The 22,355-nt window shown below is 45.7% G+C and overlaps 1 protein-coding gene across 6 annotated transcripts in view; it reads right to left on the reverse strand.

The window, feature by feature from the left end:
* Positions 1-22,355, reverse strand: part of RELN (reelin) — a 1,155,521-nt gene that overhangs the window by 547,805 nt on the left and 585,361 nt on the right. For all 6 annotated transcript variants that reach the window (XM_056573506.1, XM_056573505.1, XM_056573507.1 and 3 more), the window contains one exon: positions 15,319-15,559. In XM_056573506.1, the coding sequence (XP_056429481.1) occupies positions 15,319-15,559 (241 nt within the window). The remainder of the gene's footprint in view (positions 1-15,318; positions 15,560-22,355) is intronic.

The raw sequence follows: 22,355 nt of genomic DNA on the forward strand, positions 1-22,355 counted from the left end.
TGTAGTCCTTATGTTCCCACTTCCGATGTTTCACATGGACTGGAACTGTTTGCTTATCCAATCACTGTGAAAAACATGGCTCACTTATCCTTCCCAGATTCCATCATTGCTTCAATATCCTTGGTTCCTAACATGGCTTCCTCCTACTCCTCAGTTTCCAGCATAGTACCACTCTCCTTGTCAGTCCCTAGGATAACCCACTTCTTCTTGTCAGTATCTGGGATAATTCCACCAGCTTTTAACGCACAAGCATGACATATCCTTTCAACAGATCTTCCCTCTACTTTGCCCCTAACAACATTTCCCCCATTCATGTTTTTCTCCAAAGGATCACTGCTCATTTAACATTAATGGCAATCTGTGCTCTGGTTATGGGCTGCATGATACTGAAAATTCAGTGATATCCTGTGGCCACATGTGTTGCTGCCTCTGGCAAAACTTGGCATTTTTTATATTTTTGTATCTTCCAGACTGGAACATTTTTCTAGTCTGTCTGGTCATCAGATTTATCGAGCATTCAGGGCAAGCTAGCTTTGGCAGCCTACAAGTGTGCAGAATATACAGGCTCAGCTGCAACATCTATGGGAAAATGTGGTGCAAAATGCCATATGGAACCTGCATGCCTCCATGACCAATCATATCACATCTTGTATACATACAGGCTAGATGCAGCCCAACAGGGTGCTAAAGCCTTCCTTCAGTTGTACAGTTTTCCCCTGATAAACATATCCTTTTGACACGTACTGTACACGTCATTATTATATTCAATTACATCATTTCATTCAATTGCAGTAACTCATAATCCAGCAATTTAGGGGAAAGGAGATTTAAAAACTGTGCAGAGAAAAAGTTGACCAGTTGCCAATAGCAACCAATTAGATTGCTTCTTTCATTCTTAAAAGGGCCTCTAAGAAATGAAAGAAGTAATATGAGTGGTTGCTATGGGCAACTGGTCAACTTTTCCTCTTCCCAAGTTTTGATAAATCCCCCCCTTAGTTCATACTTGGGCCAGATTTATCTTTTTGTCTATTTATTTATCACTCTGTCTGTTTATTAATTTGTCAGATTTGCCCATAGCAACCAAGCACAGCTCAGCTTTAATTTTACCAAAGCAATTTAAGAAATGTAAGCTGAACTGTTGGGTGCATTCACACTGAAGAATGCATGCGAAATCTCCGCTCGAAGAATTCAGCGAGCCGAGATTCAGCCTGGCAGCCGCAGCTGAAATTCTTCGGCGGTAGGACCCCGTGGTGCTGAGCTGTCACCATTGACAGCTATGCAGTGCTCACAGAATTCCGCATAAAGAATAAACATGTTCATTCTCTGTGCGGAACAATTTCAGCAGCGGAATTGTCCGCCACTGAAATTGCTCAGTGTGAATGGGTCTCGCGGAAACCCATTCACACTGATGATAAAGTTCACGCGGAATTCCACAAATCAAACAGTGAGATTTATCAAAACTTGTGCAGAGAAAAAGTTGACTAGTTGCTCATAGCAACCCATCAGATTTTTATAAGGGCCTCTGAAAAATGAAAGAAACAATCTGATTGATTGCTATGAGCAACTGGTCAAATTTTTCTTTACACAAGTTTTGATAAATCTCCCCCAATGACTGTAGATGCAGTCTTTAAAGGGGTTTTCCAAGATTTTTTTTTTATTTGACTTTCCTCTACATAGGTTTTGATAAATCTCCCCCAATGACTGTAGATGCAGTCTTTAAAGGGGTTTTCCATGATTATTTTTTTTATTTGACTCTGCTACAGGGGCTGTAAAGTCTGTAGCGTAGTTCACAATATAGTGTCTGTACCTGTGTTTGATCGTGATCTCACAATTTTTCTGTGATTTTTGCCCCAATGCTTATTTTTAACAGCATACAAAATGACTGTTGTCTCAGGTTTTCCCAGGTTGCAGTGTGGCAACATTACATCACTAGTCAGGTGTTTAAAGGGAGCCTGTCTTTGCTTTGCTGAGTGGAGAAACTGCTGGGTGGGAGGGAGATCATTCTACAAGGAATTGTAGTTTTGCAATAGCTGGAGGCACCCTGGTCAGAAAATACTGGCATTGAAGGGAACACAGATGTGTTTTTTTATGGGTGGGGTGGTTGATGTGTGGGAGGGGGAGTAAAGACCTCACACTTACAAACAAGGAATCATGGGACTTGTAGTTGGAGGGAGGAAACTCCAACAGGAAATAGCCACTTCACAAAAAGATAGCCACAACCTCATGGATGACTCAGAACATAGCCGTTTAGCTCCAAGACAAGAACAGGGCAGCAGCAAAGAAAACGATTCAAAAAGCTAAAGAAACGGTGCCACCTCAGCATTCTTTGTGTAGGAGCAGACACGGACACACACAGAGGGAGTAGTCCGGAACTGATTGGTGAAGTGCTTGATCTGCTTTCCAAGACATAGGCCAAGATTTATGAAAGAATGCCTATGGTAGAGCTATTTTCCTACGTTTATGTGGGTGGTGGGTTTGACTAGCACACATCTTATTTATCAAGAAGTTGCAAAACAAGAAAAACTAATGGAGTCATTTATAGAAAAATGAATAATAATCTTTATTGAAATCACAACGTCTAAAAGTAGACAAAATACAATAATAAAATATTATATCAAGAGGAATCTAGTAGCAAGAAAATGTAGTAGGGAAAATCCCATTATGATTTTTATGATTTTCTCACAAACGGAGAAAAGGTTTAAACCCTGTGGGATGCTACGGGCAGCCAGGACCCTCGGCTAATGCCAGGTACTGCCAATCGGGCCGATGCCTGGGATTAAACCTTTAGACGCCATGATAAAAGTTGATCATGGCATCTAAAGTGAAAGTAAAACTATCCCGGCAGCTCAGCGGAACTGATCGGGACTATCTCGAATCGCGATGTCCCGATCCGCTTACTAGACGACAGGAGGGTCCTCACCTGCCTCCTGGTCGTCCGATCGGTGATCTACTGCTCCATGCCTGCTCAGCAAGCTGGAGCAGCAAAGCGCCGATAACACTGATCAGTGCTATGCAATCAGAAGATTGCATGGTATAGCCCTTTGAGGGGGGGGGGGGGGGCAAAAAAATAAATAAAAAGTGTTAAAAAACAAATAATACATGTGAACAACCCCCCCCCTAATAAAAGTTTGAATTACCCCCCTCTTTCCTATTTTTTAAATAAAATAATGTCATAAAAAAATTAAATAATCATATGTGGCACCGCCGCGTGCATAAATGTTTTCCGAACTATTAAAATATGAGGTTAGCTAAACTGCACAGTCGATGGCGTACATGTAAAAAAATACCATTGTGAATTTTTGGTCACTTCATATACCATAAAAATATTAATAAAAAGAGATCAAAAAGTCCCATCAAAACAAAAATGATACAGATAAAAAATACAGACCACGGCGCAAAACATTTGCCCTCATATAGCCCTGTACGCGGAAAAATAAAGTTATAGGGGTCAGAAGATGACAATTTTAAAATACAAATTTTGGTGCATGTAGTCATAATTTTTTTTTAAATAGTAAAATAAATAAAACGTACAAAAATTGGGTATTCCTGTAACCGTATGGACCTACAAAATAAAGATAATGGGGGAGATTTATCAAAACCTGTCCAGAGAAAAAGTTGCTGAGTTGCCCATAGCAACCAATCAGCTCATTGCTTTCATTTTTCAGAGGCCTTTTCAGAAATGAAAGAAGCGATCTGATTGGTTGCTCTCAGCAACTTGAGCAACTCAGCAACTTTTCCTCTGGACAGGTTTTAATAAATCTCCCCTAATGTGTCATTTTTACTGAAAAGCGCACTGCGTAGTAACGGAAGCCTTAAAAAGTTGAAATATATATATATTTTTTTTCATTTCACCCCACAAATTTTTTGTTTTGCCGCAAATTATGTTATAAAATAAGTAATGTCTTTACAAAATACAATTGGTGATGCAAAAAACAAGCCCTTATAAGGGTCTGTAGGTGCAAAATTGAACACGTTCTGATCTTTAGAAGATGAGGAGAAAAAACGAAAGTGCAAAAACAAAGATTGTTTTGAGTCCTTAAGGTGAAAATGGGTTTTGAAATTGAGTCCTTAAGGGGTTAAGGTTACATTCATACCCAAATTCTGAGCATGTTTGTATTTACATTTACTAAGGTGGACATAATAAAGATATTGAAAAGAAACAGCAGGTTGAACAATATTAACATTATTCTTGAAAAATCTGGTCATATCAGCATCTATTAAGTTTAAACAGAAACAAAATTCCAGAAATTGGCCTGAATTTAAAGGAAACCTGACAGGTCAGGTCCCCATTCCTCTAACAATGGCCCCAGGACCTTGCAGATCAATAGAACAGCAAATTCCAACTCTGTACTCTGTGTGCTTTCTGTGATGCAGCAGACAGAAAATTAAAGGACATCTGCAGCGAAAAACAACTTACGGTATCCCCTTATCCACAGGCATGACGTCGTGCCCGACACACCTCCTCCATGTAGTTCTATGGGAGAGGCGGCGAGGCAGAGTTTGTGACCTCCCCGCCTCTCCCATAGAACTGTACTGGGAGGGGGTGTGGAGGGGGCGTACCGTCGACCTCACATAGAGCGGCAGTGCGGGCCCCATTTGGGAGATCGCAGGTGGTCCGACTCCTGTGGATAGGGGATAAGTTGTTTTTTTTTGCTGCAGATGTCCTTTAATTTAAAGGGGTATTCCAGGCAAAAACTTTTTTTTATATATCAACTGGCTCCGGAAAGTTAAACAGATTTGTAAATTACTTCTATTAAAAAATCTTAATCCTTCCAATAGTTATTAGCTTCTGAAGTTTTCTGTCTAACTGCTCAATGATGATGTCATGTCCCGGGAGCTGTGCACGATGGGAGAATATCCCCATAGGAGCTGCACAGCTCCCAGGACGTGAGTCATCAGAAAGCAATTAGACAGAAAACAGCAACTCAACTTCAGAAGCTAATAACTATTGGAAGGATTAAGATTTTTTAATAGAAGTTATTTACAAATCTGTTTAACTTTCCGGAGCCAGTTTATATATATAAAAAAAAGTTTTGGCCTGGAATACCCCTTTAATTGGCGGTGGCTGTGACTGGTTTTATAATCACAGCAAATGGTTACAGTCAAACTTACCGTTGACAGTGGTACAGCCTGAGTGCAGGCTGTGACTGTCAAACCAGTGATGGCCACATAGCAGAAAGCTCAGAATAACAGCATTGGAAAACTGTTCTTTTAAACTGGGAGGTTCCAATTACCAATATTCTTTGTGGGACAACCCTTTTAACCATTGTGTTTTCAAAGATGATATAGGGGGACATTTATCAAGGGATTTAGAGCTTATTTTTGCTTACAAAAGTCGCACAAAAAGTTGTATTAGCACCTAAGCAAATTTTTGTGCGACTTTTGGCTGTAAGCAAAAAGCTACAAATGAGCATACAAAAGTAAATATTATTTTTCACTTTGCAGTGGGGGGTCACCAAAAAAACACTAAGACTTAACCTTTATTATATTATGTATAAAATGGCTGAAAAACACCTGCTCAAAAAACCATCAACAAAAGAAAAAAGATGTGAAGTGACTATAAGGACACCATTGGGGGTCCACATCACACCACCAGGATAAAAGGATATGATAATTAGTATAAACCTAGTCAGCCGTTGATATAGTATAAATTCTATATACTCGTCCTCACTAAAGGTGGGGGTAGAGGTAAGGATAACCAAAGGGGAGGTCCTAGGGGAATTGGTCAGGCCCAGTAGTTGTGATTGGCCACTACCTGCCACTCTCCCTAGTGTCCCCTAACCGCTAGGCCTAACCCTAGGTGGAATTGACGCCCTGATAAGGGCGGCCCTGCTCCGGAACCTAGTCTGCACTTACACCTATATGCCCTGATATAAGACAATATAGGAAAGAGGCTAACTGTCTCACTGGGGAGCCCTAATTAGCTAAATGGATAGGAAGGAAAAGATCCTAACTACACAATATGAAATAACAGATATAGCTCAAGCAGGCTAGGTTGCTTATACAAATATCTCCCAGTACATACTCTGGCTGTAAAAGATATCCTCTAAATAGCGTAGTGACTCAGATGTAAGGAGAGCACAACCATTTATACCAAGAAAATCTAAAATCTGTGTCTACTGTACCAGAAAAATGGAAATATGCAATTGGTCACGTCAGAGATGACTACAGTACAACAATCTAAAAACAACACAGCCACAGAGGATCTATAAACAAGCAAGATATATGTATAGAAAAAACCTATACTTATCAAAGTTATGAAGGCTGACAGGGAATGAGACATACCTCGGCGCTGCAGAGTTTCTATATCCCCTACTGTAATTTCATATTTCCGCTGGGTCCCTCGATTGGCTGGGACCAAGCAGCCAATCACGGGACCCGGGGGGAAATTTGATCTTACAGTAGGGACTAAAAACTCCACGGCTCAGTTATATGTTAAAAGGATATAACTCTGCAGCCACCCGGGACCCGGCGGGAAATATGAAATTACAGTGATTTTCTTATCACCTCTGCCAGGAAGCAGAGCGTATTACCGCTCGCTTCCCTGGCTTGCATGACTACAACTCCCAGCATGCTGGGAGTTGTAGTTGTGGGGCAGGTGACAAGCTTGTCACCTGCCCTCTGCTGCACAACTAAAACTCACAGCATGCCCTTACTGTAAGAGCATGCTGGGTATTGTAGTTGTGCGGTGGGGGCGGGTGACAAGTGTGTCACCTGCCGCACTACTACAACTCCCAGCAGGCCCTTACTGTAAGGGCATGCAGTTAGTTGTAGGGGGGGATAGGTGACAAGCTTGTCACCCGCCCCTTGCCACACAACTGCAATTCCCAGCATGTCCTTACTGTGAGGGCATGCTGGGAGCTGTAGTCGTGCAGTGGGGGGTAGATGACAAGCTTGTCACTTGCCCGCACATCTCCCGCACCACATCACTACAACTCCCAGCATGTCCTAACTGTAAGGGCATGCTGGGAGTTGTAGTCGTGCGGTACGGGAGATGCACAGGCGGGTGACAATAAATGTATCTATTTTTCTTTTTTTTTTTTTCTCATTTCAGATCTGTGTATCCTGGGGACTACTTCGGATTCGGTGGACTGTGTCGACAACCAGGGTTTTTATTTCTTTCTGTTTAATGTTAATAAAATTGTTAATGAGGGCTTGAGGGGGAGTGTTTTTTTGGAATACATTTTTTTTTTAAACGTGTTGTGTTTTTAAAAAAAATTTATTTGACAGGCTTGGGCTTAGCGTTAGCCCACAAAACAGCTAGCGCTAACCCCCAATTATTACCCTGGTACCCACCGCCACAGAGGTGCCGTGAAGAGCCGGTACCAACAGGCCCGGAGCCTCAAAAATGGTGCTCCAGGGCCTAGGCGGTAAAATGCTGGTGTTATTTATGCTGGGGAGGGCCAGTAACAATGGTCTTCGCCCACCCTGGTAACATCAGGCTGTTGCTGCTTGGTTGGTATTTGGCTGAAAATAAAAATGGCAGGAGCCCTATGCGTTTTTTTATTTTTTTATATTTAATTAATTATGCAAAAAAAAGTATAAGGTTCCCCTTATTTTTATTCTCAGCCAAATACCAACCAAGCAGCAACAACCTGACATTACCAGGGTGGGCAAGGACCATTGTTATTGGCCCTCCTTAGCCTAAATAATGCCAGCCTGTTACCGCCTAGGCCCAGGAGCGCCATTTTTGACACTCTGGGCCTGTTGGTACCCGGCACCCCTGTGGTGGTGAGTACTGGGGTAATAATTGGATGTCAGCGCTAGCTGTTTTTGTGGCTAACGTTAAGACCGGCTTAGTAATGGATTGAGTCTATAAGACAGCTTCCACTACTAAATAAATAGTAAATAAAAAAATTATAAAACATTTAAAACATTTTTATTCCTAAAAACACAGGCAAAAGCCCTCATTAACCATTTTATTAACATTAAAAAAAAACACTGGTCACTGTACTCCTCCAAATCTAAAGTAATCCACAGGATAGACGGATCTGAAATGCGAAGTAGAAAACAAAAAAAATGAGTTATTACATTTAGGGAAAAAAAAGGGGTAATAAACACATATATCACACATTTTTTCAAAGCTGCAAATTGATGTTCTGAAGTCACCTATTGGTTTTTGCTTATGTAAGCCAAATTTATCAACACCCTGTGATAGTATGATAAATATATGAACAAAAATGAGAGACTTTCCGATTGGCGCCTTCCCTAATAACTGAAAATTTGCTAAGAATTTAAAAAAGGCAATTTTATTGAAGATAATGCAACTTAAAAGTTTCGAATCCTGACCGGATTCTTCGTCAGGCAGAATGATTTACAGAGAAAATGCGCCAGTTTTTAAATGCACAAGTAACACAACTGCCGCCGGGTCACGGGGTGAAAGGGGGAGGAGAATTGTTACATAACTTTCATACAATATACCGTATATAAAAGAGTGCATAAGCATCTAAAACATTCATGTTCATGGGTAATTAAAATCACAGTTGGATTAGATACATGTCAGAGGCGCTGAAATACATTAATATGCTAGCGAAGTGAAAGCAGTTTCAGCGGAGGAGTTCGCTGTTACAGTGTAGCATTGCAGTAGCAATGCTGACCGCTGATTACGGGATGTGCTACTATGTATTCGTCTGCTTGTCTCATGCACCGACTAGTTCAGAAAGCGCTGGGACTATATAGCCCACCGCTTTTTGCAGCGCTGGAGACACTAGAAAAGCGGACCACTCTAGATTGGAACACAGAGGGGCAAACTTCAAGTCCGGTGCGACTATGAGGGAAACAGCGCAATCCGGCATTTGTATGTATAAGAGGTACAATGACTGACATATAAGTGTTCCAAAAACCAGGTCCCATTGCAGACTGAATACACAAGTATAATGAATCCGAACGGGAAGTAATAGAAAAAAAGAGGGGCATTCATATCTGCCTCTTAAAAAATACATATCAAGGGTACCATAGAATGGAGTGACATAGAAGAACTGCATAACACACCCTCAATGAATTTGTATAAAAATTGGGTAAATAAATCGCATATTAATTAATAAATTACTTATGCTTTTTCAGACCCACGGTACTTTAGGTCCTATGGGTGCGGTTCATAGGCTTTTTATAAAAAAAAATGTATTTTTATTTTTTTATTATTATTATTTATATTAATTATTGCATAATACCACTCCCTGGAGTTCTCTATGCAAACACACACTGCATTTCCAGTGGATACTTTACTACGCCTTTATATTACCCCTTTTATTTTTATTTTATTATTATTATTATTTTAAAAAACTTTATTTTTTGATATGTTGTAGTACTTATGTACTACAACATATCTCTAATATACTTTTATTATTATTTTTTTTTTACTAAAATGGTTTAATTTACATTTGAAAACCGGCCACTAGGGGTCTCCCTCCTAGTGGCCGGTTGCAGCCTGGCGTGACGTCACGCCTGAAAAAGGACTGATGCGGCCGGGCATCGGTCCTTTTTCATTCAGCCTGTGCTCGCTCCCTGCCTGTCAGACAGACAGGGAGCGAGCGCATTGGCTCCCCGGCCACTGGCTGGGAGGCCACTCCTCCCACACATCGCTGCCGCCTCCGCCTCGTCGCCACCGCTGTCCCTGCACGCCCGCTGCCGGACTCTGCAGTAAGTGTAATGAGGGAATGGGGTATGCGGGAGGGGGGGTTTGTGATGGAGGGAACGGGGTATGCGGGGGGGGGGGGGTTGTGATGGGGGGAACGGGGTATGGCGCGGGGGGAGGGAGACGGAGGGGACGGGCTAGCGCCGCATGTAACTAACTAATAGTTTATCTACACAGGGTGCCTCCAGCTGTTTCAATACTACAACTCCCAGCATGCCCTGACAGCCAATAGATGTCAGGGCAAGCTGGGAGTTGTATTGGTGAAACAGCTGGAGGCACCCTGTGTAGATGAACTAAGGGCGGAAGTCCCCCCCAGCAGGCATCAGTGACGTGGAAGTCTGCCTGGTAGTGAGCACACTGCCAAGCAGACAAAAGGCATTTTTAATATAGTAAAAATTAAAATTAAAAGCAGGGAGGGGGTTAGGGATAGATTGGCAATAGGCAGGGACAGAAAAAAAAAATAGGATGGTGGGAGCTACCCTTTAAGGACCAAGCCCATTTTCACCTTAAGGACCAGAGCGTTTTTTGCACATCTGACCACTGTCACTTTAAGCATTAATAACTCTGGGATGCTTTTATTTATGAATTTGATTCCGAGAAAGTTTTTTCGTGACAAATTCTATTTTAACATAGCGGTAAAATTTCCTCGATACTTGCATCCTTTCTTGGTGAAAAATTCCCAAATTTCATGAAAAATTTGAAAATTTGAACATTTTCTAACTTTGAAGCTCTCTGCTTGTAAGGAAAATATGCATTCAAAATAAATTATATTTTGATTCACATATACAATATGTCTACTTTATGCTTGCATCATAAAGTTGACATGTTTTTACTTTTGGAAGACATCAGAGGGCTTCAAAGTTCAGCAGCAATTTTCTAATTTTTCACAAAATTTTCTAAATCTGAATTTTTCAGGGACCAGTTCAGTTTTGACGTAGGGCCTTCCTATTAGAAATACCCCATAAATTACCCCATTATAAAAACTGCACCCCTCAACGTATTCAAAATTACAATCAGTAAGTGTGTTAACCCTTTAGGTATTTCACAGGAATAGCAGAAAAGTGAAGGAGAAAATTCAAAATCTGAATTTTTTACACTCGTATGTTCTTGTAGACCCAGTTTTTGAATCTTTATAAGGGGTAAAAGTTGAGAAATTCCCCCAAAATGTGTAACCCAATTTCTCTCGAGTAAGGAAATACCTCATATGTGTATGTCAAGTGTTCGGCGGGTGCAGTAGAGGGCTCAGAAGGGAAGGAGCGATTATGGGATTTTGGAGAGTGAATTTTTCTGAAATGGTTTTTGGGGGGCATGTCACATTTAGGAAGCCCCTATGGTGCCAGGACAGCAAGTAAACCCCCACATGGCATACTATTTTGGAAACTACACCCCTCGAGGAACGTAACAAGGGGTCCAGTGAGCCTTAACACCCCACAGGTGTTTGACAACTTTTCGTTAAAGTCGGATGTGTAAATGAAAAAAAAGATTTTTTCACTGAAATGCAGTTTTATTTTTCCCAAACTTACCATTTTTACAAGAGGTAATAGGAGACAATGCCCCCCAAAGTTTGTAACCCCGTTTCTTCTGTGTATGGAAATAACCCATATGTGGATGTAAAGTGCTCTGTGGGCGAACTTCAATGCTCAGAAGAGAAGGAGCGCCATTGGGATTTTGGAGAGATAATTTGTTTGGAATAAAGGTTGGGGGTCATGTGCTTTACAAAGCCCCCCGTGGTGCCAGAACAGTGGACCCTCCCCACATGTGACCCTATTTCGGAAACTACACCCTTCAAGGAATTTAATAAGGGGTGCAGTGAGCATTTACACCCCACTGGCCTTTGACAGATGTTTGGAACAATGGGCTGTGCAAATGAAAAATTAGATTTTTCATTTCTGCGGACAACTGTTCAAAAAATCTGTCAGACACCTGTTTGGCGTAAATGCTCACTGTACCCCTTATTACATTATGTGGGGGGTGTAGTTTTAAAAATGGGGTCACATGTGGGTGTTTTTTTTTTGTGTTTATGTCAGAACCGCTGTAACGATCAGCCACCCCTGTGCAAATCACCTCAAATGTACATGGCGCTCTCACTCTTGAGCCTTGTTATGCGTCCGCAGTGCATTTTATGTCCACAAATTTTGGGGGTCTTTTTTTCCTTTTACCTCTTGTAAAAATGAAAATTATGGGGCAACCCCAGCATGTTAGTGTAAAAAATTTAAAAACATTTTTACAATGACAGCTGGTATAGACCCCAACTTCACCTTTTCATAAGGGGAAAAAGGAGAAAAAGACCCCCAAAATTTGTTAGGCAATTTCTCCTGAGTACGAAAATACCCCATATGTGGCCCTAAACTGTTTCCTTGAAATATGACAGGGCTACGAAGTGAGAGAGCGCCATGCGCATTTGAGGACTAAATAAGGGATTTGCATGAGGACGGAACCGGATGCAAGAATGAAACTTGCCTCCGATACCAAAAATACCCTATGGCAGGGTTTCCCAAACAGGGTGCCTCCAGTTGTTGCAAAACTTCCAGCATGCCAGGAAAGTCAATCGCTGTCCGGCAATACTGCAAGTTGTCTTGCAACAGCTGGATTCTACGTTTTGGAAACAGTGTCATACGAGAAATGTTTTATTCTTATTGGGGGGGGGGGGGGGGTGAAGGGGGGCTGTGTAGGGGCATGTGTATATGTAGTGTTTTACTTTTTATTTTGTGTAATGTAGTATAGTGTAGTGTTTTTAGGGTACACTCACACGACCGGGGTCTACAGCGAGCTTTCCACTGAGAGTTTGAGCTGCGGCTGAAAACTTGCTGCACTTCAAACTTGTATCATGAAGTTCGCTGTAGACTCCCGCCCGTGTGAATGTACCCTGTACATTCACATGGGGGGGGGGGGGTGTCAAACCTCCAGCTGTTGCAAAACTACCACAACAAGCATGCCCTTTGGCTGTCCGTGCATGCTGGGGGTTGAAGTTATGCAACAGCTGAAGGCACACTGGTTGTAAAACACAGTTTGTTACTTAACTCAGTGTTTCACAACCAGTGTGCCTCCAGCTGTTGCAGAACTACAACTCCCTGCATGTACAGTCTATCAGTGGATGCTGGGGGTTGTAGTTTGAAACAGCTGGAGACACACTGGTTGCGAAACACTGAGTTAGGTAACAAACTTTGCAACCAGTGATCCTTCAGCCGTTGCAAAAACTACAACTCTCAGCATGCAGTGACAACTGAGGGCATGCTGGGACTTGTAGTTATGCAACAGCTGGAGGCATAATACTAACACTCCCAGCATGCCCTCTGGCTGTCCGTGCATGCTGGGGGTTGTAGTTATGCAACAGCTGGAGGCACACCGGTTGCAAAACACTGAGTTTGTTACTTAACTTAGTGTTTCCCAAAAAGGGTGCCTCCAGCTATTGCAAAACTACAACTCCCAGCATGCCCAGACCGCCAAAAGACATGTTGGGAGTTAGTTTTGCAACATCTAGAGGGTCATAGTTTGGTGACCACTGTGCAGTGGTGTCCAAGCTGTAGCCCTCCAAATGTTGCAAAACTTCAACTCCAAGCATGCCCAGACTGTCCAGGCATGCTGGGAGTTGTAGCGCTGCAAAATCTGAAGGGCCACATGTTACAGAACTACAACTCCCAGCATGCCTGGACTGTCTGGGCATGCTGGGAGTTTTAGTTTTGCAACATCTGTAAGAGCACAGTTTGGACACCACTGCACAGTGGTCTCCAAACTGTGGGTCTCCAGATGTTGCAAAACTACTTGTAGTTTGGCAACTCCTGGAATGCAGCAGTGAAGATCACTTACCGCTGATCTTCACAGCTCCGTCCGCCGCTGCCTCCGCCGGTCCCGCGCTGTCTGTCCGGTACCGCCGAGGGTCCCACTGCGATCGCTGGTCCCGGGACATGATCGCTGGTCCCGGGACCCTCCGCCATCTTCCCCCCCGCTCTGCCCCAACATCCAGGGGCGGGGCAGAGCGGGGGATTTCACCTTTAACCTCCCACCCCCCTCCTGCCATTGGTCGCTAGTCCTAACGACCAATGGCAGGGGTTTGGGAGCGAGGTGGCAGCTGCCACCTCGGTCCTATCCCTTCAGGATGATCGGAGCGGTCTCTGACTGCTCCGATCATCGTTATTTTCCGGGCATTCGGGTCACCAGAGACCCGCTCAGCCCTGGACCCCGCAAGTCCTTGTCATTAGTCAGTCACTGACTGACTAATGACAATGATCTGCAGCAGGGGACCAGTCTGATTGGTCCCCAGCTGCATAGTGTCATCGGTCAGCTGTCCAGGACAGCTTAGATGACGTTTCTATCACCATGCCAACGGACATGGTGATAGAAAATGTATTGGACGTATATACACATCCATTTGCGTTAAGTCACAGAAAAAATGGACATGTATACACGTCCATTTGCGAGAAGGGATTAATATGTATTTATTAATTAATATGTGATTTTTTACCCAATTTTTATACAAATTCATTGAGGGTGTGTTATGCAGTTCTTCTATGTCACTCCATTCTATGGTACCCTTGATATGTATTTTTTAAGAGGCAGATATAAATGCCCCTCTTTTTTTCTATTACTTCCCGTTCGGATTCATTATACTTTTGTATTCAGTCTGCAATGGGACCTGGTTTTTGGAACACTTATATGTCAGTCATTGTACCTCTTATACATACAAATGCCGGATTGCGCTGTTTCCCTCATAGTCGCACCGGACTTGAAGTTTTGCCCCTCTGTGTTCCGATCTAGAGTGAGCCGCTTTTCTAGTGTCTCCAGCGCTGCAAAAAGCGGTGGGCTATATAGTCCCAGCGCTTTCTGAACTAGTCGGTGCATGAGACAAGCAGACAAATACATAGTAGCACATCCCGTAATCAGCGGTCAGCATTGCTACTGCAATGCTACACTGTAACAGCGAACTCCTCCGCTGAAACTGCTTTCACTTCGCTAGCATATGAATGTATTTCAGCGCCTCTGACATGTATCTAATCTAACTGTGATTTTAATTACCTATGAACATGAATGTTTTAGATGCTTATGCACTCTTTTATATACGGTATATTGTATGAAAGTTATGTAACAATTCTCCTCCCCCTTTCACCCCATGACCCGGCGGCAGTTGTGTTACTTGTGCATTTAAAAACTGGCGCATTTTCTCTGTAAATCATTCTGCCTGACGAAGAATCCGGTCCGGATTCGAAACTTTTAAGTTGCATTATCTTCAACAAAAAATTGCCTTTTTTAAATTCTTGGCAATTTTCAGTTATTAAGGAAGGCGCCAATCGGAAAGTCTCTCATTTTTGTTCATATTTTTGCAACCACCGGACTGAGAAGTGACGGGAATTAGACACCGAGGCTGCCACCTGTTACCGACCCAAGTGAGTCTACATGCCATCCAATGTGTTGTACTCTCCGTACAACACCATACGGTAAGGTGTAATTTATCCATACACCTCACTGTAACATCCCGCAGTATTACACCAGGAGCGCACCTCTTTTTTTCATTTGTTCTACAGTATTATAAATATGTCATACATAAGCAAAACTAAAGCAAACAAAAAAAAAAGCCTCCAGAATTCGATTACCAAAGCAACGATGATAAATGTCCCCTATAGTCTTTAAAAATATTTGGTATTTTATAAAACATCTATTTGGAAAGTACTTTACATGATATAACAAACCTTGACAGTAGCTCCTGGAAAGAAAAGCCAGTTTCCAGTGTCCATAGGATCAAGATTATCTTCTAGTATAATCTGCTTATGTGCAGCATTGATTATAAGTATGTTGTCCAGTGCCCAGCAAGCCTCAAACACATCTCCTGCCTGTGTGGGCTCTTGTGCCCACCGAAACCACACATTGTCACCTTTTGCTTCATAGGGAAGGTAGATTATGTGGATAATTGTACTGACATTTGAAGGAGCACTGAAAGAAGATAAAAAATAGATACATTTTTAATTTATATATATATATATATATATACATACACACACACACAAATACATATATCAGTAGATATCGTATATCAGAATGATAAGTTCTTAAAATAAAATGAAAGGGGTACTCCGGTGGAAAACTATTTTGTTGAATTAACTGATGCCAGCAAATTAAACAGATTTGTAAATTACCTCTATTTAAAAATCTTAATCCTTTCAGTACTTATCAGCTGCTGTATTCTACAGAGGAAGTTCCTTTGCTTTTAAATAGACTTCCTGTCCGACCACAATGCTCTCTGCTGACACCTCTGTCCATGTCAGGAACTGTCCAGAGCAGGAACAAATCCCCATAGCAAACCTACCCTGCTCTGGACAGTTCCTGACATGGACAGAGGTGTCAGCAGAGAGCACTTCCTGTGGAACACAGCAGCTGTTGGGTGTGTCTCACTTCCAGAGTTGTCCAGAGAGAGAGGAGAGAAGGAGTTTTTTCCAGCAACCTTTTCCCCAGGAGGGTGGCAGACTCCTGGGAAGAGCCTCCTGCTATGGACCCACGGCCTTCCACCTCCCGTACTAGGCCGGCGGGGGGTGGGAGTGAGAGAGTTACGGCCGATTCCAAGGACGGGGTCAGAAGATCCAGCAGGCTCCGCAGTAATGTGGAGCCCACTCCCCCGTCCATCGCTGGAAACCGCAAGGCATACGGTAGGAAGATAACTGTTGTGTCTTCAGGGACTGTTTCTAATGTTACGGAACCCCAGCAATGGGGGGTGAAGGGACCCAGGGAGTCGCTTGCCACGTTTGGATCCCGCATGCAGGCAAAGCTGGTGGAATACGAACAGCTGGGAAAGAAGCTGAAAGTGTTAAGGGAGGATCTGAAGTTTGCCCGCTACCAGACAGATAACTCTGCCAAGGCCATGAGGGCTAAGTTTTCTGCTAGAGTGTGCGAGCTGAAGGCAGAGGAGCAGGAGGTGGTGAGAGCCCGAATGCAGATCATAGAGGGAGCGGGTATGTTTAAAGAAAAATTAAAAAACGAGGACCGCTATAAAATCATGCGGACCCCTGTGAAGGAGGAAGAGGATAGCCAGGGGGAGGAAGAACACCTGTGTGATACAGAGGAGAAGATGGAGGAAGGTGGTGAGGGAGATGGCGGCAGTGAGGGTGATGAGAGTGAGGGGGATGTGTGTGATACCCCGTGTACCCCTAAGACCTCTGTCACCCCAAGTGCAGAATATATTAACCCTGCCCAAGTCGCCTTACCAACCACCTCAGAGGAAAGCGACAGTAGTGATGGTGGTGACAGCGGCCCAGTCGGTGGGGGGCTCCTGCGGGCCATAGTGATGCAGGAGTCACCCACCCGTCTGGAAAATTTTAGTTTTGGCCAGGACCTGGGCCCTGAGGAGAGCCAGAAGAAGAAAAAGAACAGGAGGAAGAAAAAGGCTGAGGAGCAAGTCATGTTTGTTTTCTCCCCTATCCAGCAGTCTGGGCCACCTGAGAAGTTGGTTCAGACTGCTGGGCCCCCCACCCTGCCAGATCCAGTTTCTGCTGTGGAACGGGACCAGCACGGGGGGTACAGTGCTGCATCCAACATGGCCGTGGGTGCTACAGTCACGCATCCTGCTGGTAGGGAAGAGCAGGATGGGTTAATGGTGGGTGTCCCTGGCATTGTTATCAGCTCTGTAGGGCACTCCCCTGAGAGGGGGGGGAGTGTCCAGGCACCGGGACCCGCTGCTGATCCCGTGCAGTCAGGCGCAGTGTGTGGCATGGACGCTGTAGGGATTTCCCCTGTGAGGGAGGAGGGTCCCTGCAAGTCAGTGGCAGGTGGAGGGGCAGAGGTGCGCTTGGAGGGGCAGCCTCGGCCTCGGGATGTGATGTCTGCGGTGACATCCCACATGGAGGAGGAATCAGCATCGCCGACAGAGATCCAGCTAAAGCATGTCCTGGCCAGCCCAGAGGTAGTGGGTGAAGTAGCAGCTGATCCCAAAAACACTGCTAATAAAACCAAAAGCAATGTCACTACAAGGTGTGTGAATGATGGGAGTAGTAGTGCTGTGGATGAAAGGAGTGTATGTGGGAGTGATGGTGGAGTGAATGTGAGGAGTGGTAATGGAGTGAATAGGAGGAGTGGTAGTGGTGCAGATGGGAGGAGTGGTAGTGGAGTGAATGGGCGGGGTGGCAGTGATGCAGATGGGAGGAGTGGTAGTGGAGTGAGTGGTGGTGGTGGATTGAATGGGAGGAGTGGTGGTGGTGGTGCGGATGGGAGGAGTGGTAGTGGAGTGAATGGGCGGGGTGGTAGTGGAATGAGTGGGAGTGGTGCAGATGGGAGGGGTGATAGTGGAGTGAATGAGAGGAGTAGTAGTGGTGTGTATAATAGTGACGTTTGTGGCAGTGCAGGTGGTTTAGGTGGGGCCGTAGGGACAGGGTCTGGTCCGGCTGCCCCCTCGGTCGCCAGGAGTTATGCCAGCGTGGCGGCCGGGGGTTCAGTGGGATCTTTACCTCCTGTATCTGGTGACGGTCAGTTGCAACGGCGCCTCCTGGAGGCACTAAAGAGAGGAGAAAGGACGCTCCAGGTAGAGGGAAAGGAGATGGACCTATCTTTCTGGGTGGAGAGACATGGTCTGGGAGCATTCCGACAAAGAAATGGGGAGACTGTATGGTCCCTCCAGACACCCGGGCAGGAGGTAGGTCGCAGGAATGTGGCCCGTCTGGTCTGGAAAGGCGAAGATGCGTGCCCCCAAAGGGGCAAAGTGGTGGAGCTTCTCTTCCAGATGGGTTTCAGGGCTAGGGACATCTTTGCCCTGATCCACCCTTTCGGCTCCTCTGAGTTTGACGTCAGCTTTGTTAGGCCGGAGGGACTAGATCTCTTCTGGTCTAATTATGAGCTGGTGAAAAACGAGCCCGGATGGCGAGATTTCGCTGTAAAAGCGGTATCTCGCCAGAGTATGGTAAAGAAAGTGACCGTTTTGACCCGTAACGAGTCACTTTCTTGTTATGACATTATGACCTGGCTGGGCAGGTACGGGGAGGTGACGGACATCCCCCGGAAAAACTTTGATGAGCACAATATATGGTCTGGGGCCTGGACGTTTTCCGTCCGTCTCAGGCGTTCCGGGAACACTGTCACCCACATTCCTTCGGCCGCCTTCCTGGGACGCGACAGAATTCAGATCTTCTACCAGGGGCAGCCGAAGCTGTGTCACAGGTGTGGTGACCCAAACCACTTTAGTGCCAACTGCACTCAGCAGATATGCGCCCTCTGCTGTGGGGTGGGTCACCTGGCGGCCACCTGTGGGCAGATTCGGTGTAACTTGTGTGGTGACTTAGGTCACCCGTTCAGCCGGTGTCCGCGCTCGTTCTCTAATGCTGTGACCGCCCCGTCTGGGGAAAGCCTAACAGTTGCCCCGGCGGGGGAGGGGACCAGTGGAGGAGAGGGGGCACCAAAGCCAGTGAAGGAAAAACATAAGACCCCCTCTATGCGGAGGCGAGAGGAGAAGCGCAGGTTGGAGAGGGCCCTTGAGAATGCCCAGGTGCCAGGGGTAGCTCGGGGTCCCACTCCAGACACTGGCTCAGAAGGAGGTCAGAATAACTCTGAGGCTTTGGGTGAGGCCAAACTGGACGAGGAGATAGGGAGACTGCGTAGGGAAGAAGGTCAAGATGCTCCTTCCTCCAGTCATACCTCTGAATCCGAAACTGTGGATGAGGAGGAGGAGGAGGGGCAGACAGTAAATGGTGGCCAGAAAAAGAAGAGGAGGAAGAAGTGTAAGAGTAAGGTGGCGCCGTCCTCCTCTTCAATTGTAGCCTCAGACCATAGAAGGAACAACTCAGTCTCTGACCCTCTGATCGTCCTTTCGAATCGATATGAGGCCCTCGGGGATACCATCTCCCCTCCTCTTCTCGAGGGTCAGGAGGCAGTGCGGCCTCCAGGAGGTACCGAGCCTCCTTCCTCTGGGGTAGTTTCCTCAGGGGGAGAGGTAACACCAGGTGCCGGAGGTAAAGATCCTGGGATGGATATGTCCCAGAGTTTAAAAAGAAGTAAAGGGTCTTCCTCTGATTCCGATGGGGGTGGAGGGAAGGAGAGGAAGAAGGTTTAAGGGGTGAGGCCATCTAACTCAATCACCCATGATGGCGGCACTCACCCCACTGACGCTGGCATCTATTAACTGTGCCAGTATAAAGTCGGATACGGCTAGATTTGCAGCCTTTGATTTTCTCGGCCGTGTTGAAGCCGACATTTTCTTTTTACAAGAGACCAGGTTGTCAGATCTTGCCTCTCTGGCAAAAGCCAGGAGAGAGTGGAGGCGCGGTCCCTCCCACTGGTCTCTTGCGGCTGAGCCGTATAGTGGGGTGGCGGTCTTTTTTTCCGCTCCTGTTGAATGCAGACGGGTTATTGAGCTAGAAATGGGGAGGTGCCTGATCATTGATGTCTTCATGAAGGGACAAGAGCTCCGGCTCATTAACATCTACGCCCCGCAAACTAAGTGGGGCCGTAAAGATCTCTTTATGAGGATTAAGCCCTTTCTTTTTACGAGTCGGCAAGTGATCTTTGGAGGGGACTTCAATAATGTCACGAGGTCCCAGGATAGGAGAGGCTCCAATGGTCCACTGACTTGCGATAGTGTGGCACTAATTAGCATAACTAGAGAAGCTCGCCTAGAGGACGCCCACATCCGGAGCCCCTCGGGCCACGCGGGTTTCACCTATCATCAAGGTAGCCGCAGGTCTAGAATAGACAGGTTTTATTTAAAGGAGGAAGCTGTCTCTTCCGCAGTGTCCGTGGTTGAGGTGGAGTTCTCCGATCACTGTATGATTTTGTTTTCCCTGAATGTTTCAGAGACCCCCCGGATGGGTAAAGGTTATTGGAAGCTGAATTCATCCATCCTGGTGGAAGCAGAGGTAAGACAGTCCTTTGAGGATTTTCTTCAGAGTCAGGTACCTTTACTGGATCTTTGTAGTAATAAGCTGGAGTGGTGGGAGATATTCAAGAAGCGGGTTGCGGGGTTCTTCCGCCAGCTCTCGAGCCTCAGGTCCCTGAACAGGTATCGCTTGTATCAGGGTCTGAGGAGGAAACTCGAGCTTCTTGTCTCGACTGGAGGTAGCCGAGAGGATATCTCCAGAGTGAAATCCTTGCTGATGAGGTGTCAGTACGATAGGCACGCATCTTTGGTTTTTGAGAGGGATTTCGGGAAGTACCGCTCGCCCGACCCTTACAGAAACTGTAAGATGTCAGTGAGTAGTAAAGTCATTTCAGGACTGATCGATAGTACAGGATCTCTGAATCGGTCCAGATCGGGGATCTTGGAGGTCGTCAGATCCTTCTACTCGCACCTCTTGGGAAGGAAGGATCTAGATCGAGACGGGATGTCGGTTTTCCTGGCTGAAACCTTTCCTGAGCCAGGGGTAGACCCCTCTCTTGATGTTTTGGCAGAAGAAATCAGGGAAGAGGAAGTGAGACTGGCGATCGAGGGGCTTGCCCCTAAGAAGTCGCCAGGTCCGGATGGCTTAACATCCGAGTGGTACAGGACCTTTAAGGAGTCTTTAGCTCCCCTCTTGACTGAGGTATTCAATGAGTGTCTCTCCTCGGGCACTCTGCCGAAGTCAATGAGGAGGTCAGCCCTGATTCTCCTATCAAAGGGTAAAGATCCTAGCCGGATTGAGAATTGGAGGCCCATAGCTCTTCTCAATACGGACAGGAAGCTTCTGGCCAAGATACTGTTTAATCGGCTGGTGAAGTTTGCACCCCGGCTCCTTTCGGGGGCTCAGCACTGCTCTGTTCCAGGCCGAGGCACCTTAAGTGCTGTCCTCAGTGTCAGGGAGGCAGTGGAGCGGAGTAGTGCGGGTCTCTGGAAGGGGTACATGCTGTCCTTGGATCAGGCCAAAGCATTTGATCGGGTGAACCATGACTACCTCTGGTCCGTCCTACTGAGATATGGCTTACCAAGTACTTTTGTTAATTGGCTTAAGATCTTGTATGCAGGGGCAGAGAGTTTCCCGCTTGTGAACGGTTGGTCTGGCCGCTCTTTTGAGGTGGGGTCCGGAGTCCGTCAGGGTTGTCCTTTGAGCCCGCTTTTATACGTGTTTGCGATCGATCCCTTCGTCCGGAGGGTAGATTGTGGGCCGTTGGCGGGAGTCGGGATGAGTCTGGCGGAGCTGGATGTCGCCCAGAGAGTGGTGGCATACGCTGATGATGTCACCATTTTCGTGTCCTCGAGAGAGGAGGTCGATGTGGTGATGTCGGAAGTGGACCGCTACTCTGAGGCATCCGGGTCTAAGATCAACCGGGATAAGTGTGAGAGTCTCTGGCTGGGAGGGGGAGATCCCACGTTTGATCTCCCGGACACCCTTCCAGGGCCCCAAGAGTCAGCAAAAGTTTTGGGCATCACTTTCGGCCAGGATGATTATCCCACCAAAAACTGGGATGGTAAGCTCCAGGATGCCGCTCAGAAGGTGGACCAATGGAAGGGTTGGTCTATGACCCTCAGGGAAAGGGTACACCTGATCAAATCGTACCTGCTCCCCTTGTTTATCTATCTGGGCAGTGTATGTATCTTGCCAGAGGCTTACTACACTAGGATCTACAGCCTGTTTTTCCAACTGTTATGGGGGAACAGGATGAACCTAGTCAAGAGGGAGGTTACGTACCGCACGAGGAGACTAGGGGGTTTATCTATGGTAAATCCTGTGGTGTTCTTAACAAACACCTTCTTGAAAGCTAACATCTCAAACCTCTGGTCAGAGAGGGCTCCTCCGTGGGTAATCTCCTGCAGGGAATGGTTTCGGCCTTTCTTCCAGGA

This window comes from Hyla sarda, chromosome 4 (assembly GCF_029499605.1).
Source record: "Hyla sarda isolate aHylSar1 chromosome 4, aHylSar1.hap1, whole genome shotgun sequence".
NCBI lineage: Eukaryota > Metazoa > Chordata > Amphibia > Anura > Hylidae > Hyla > Hyla sarda.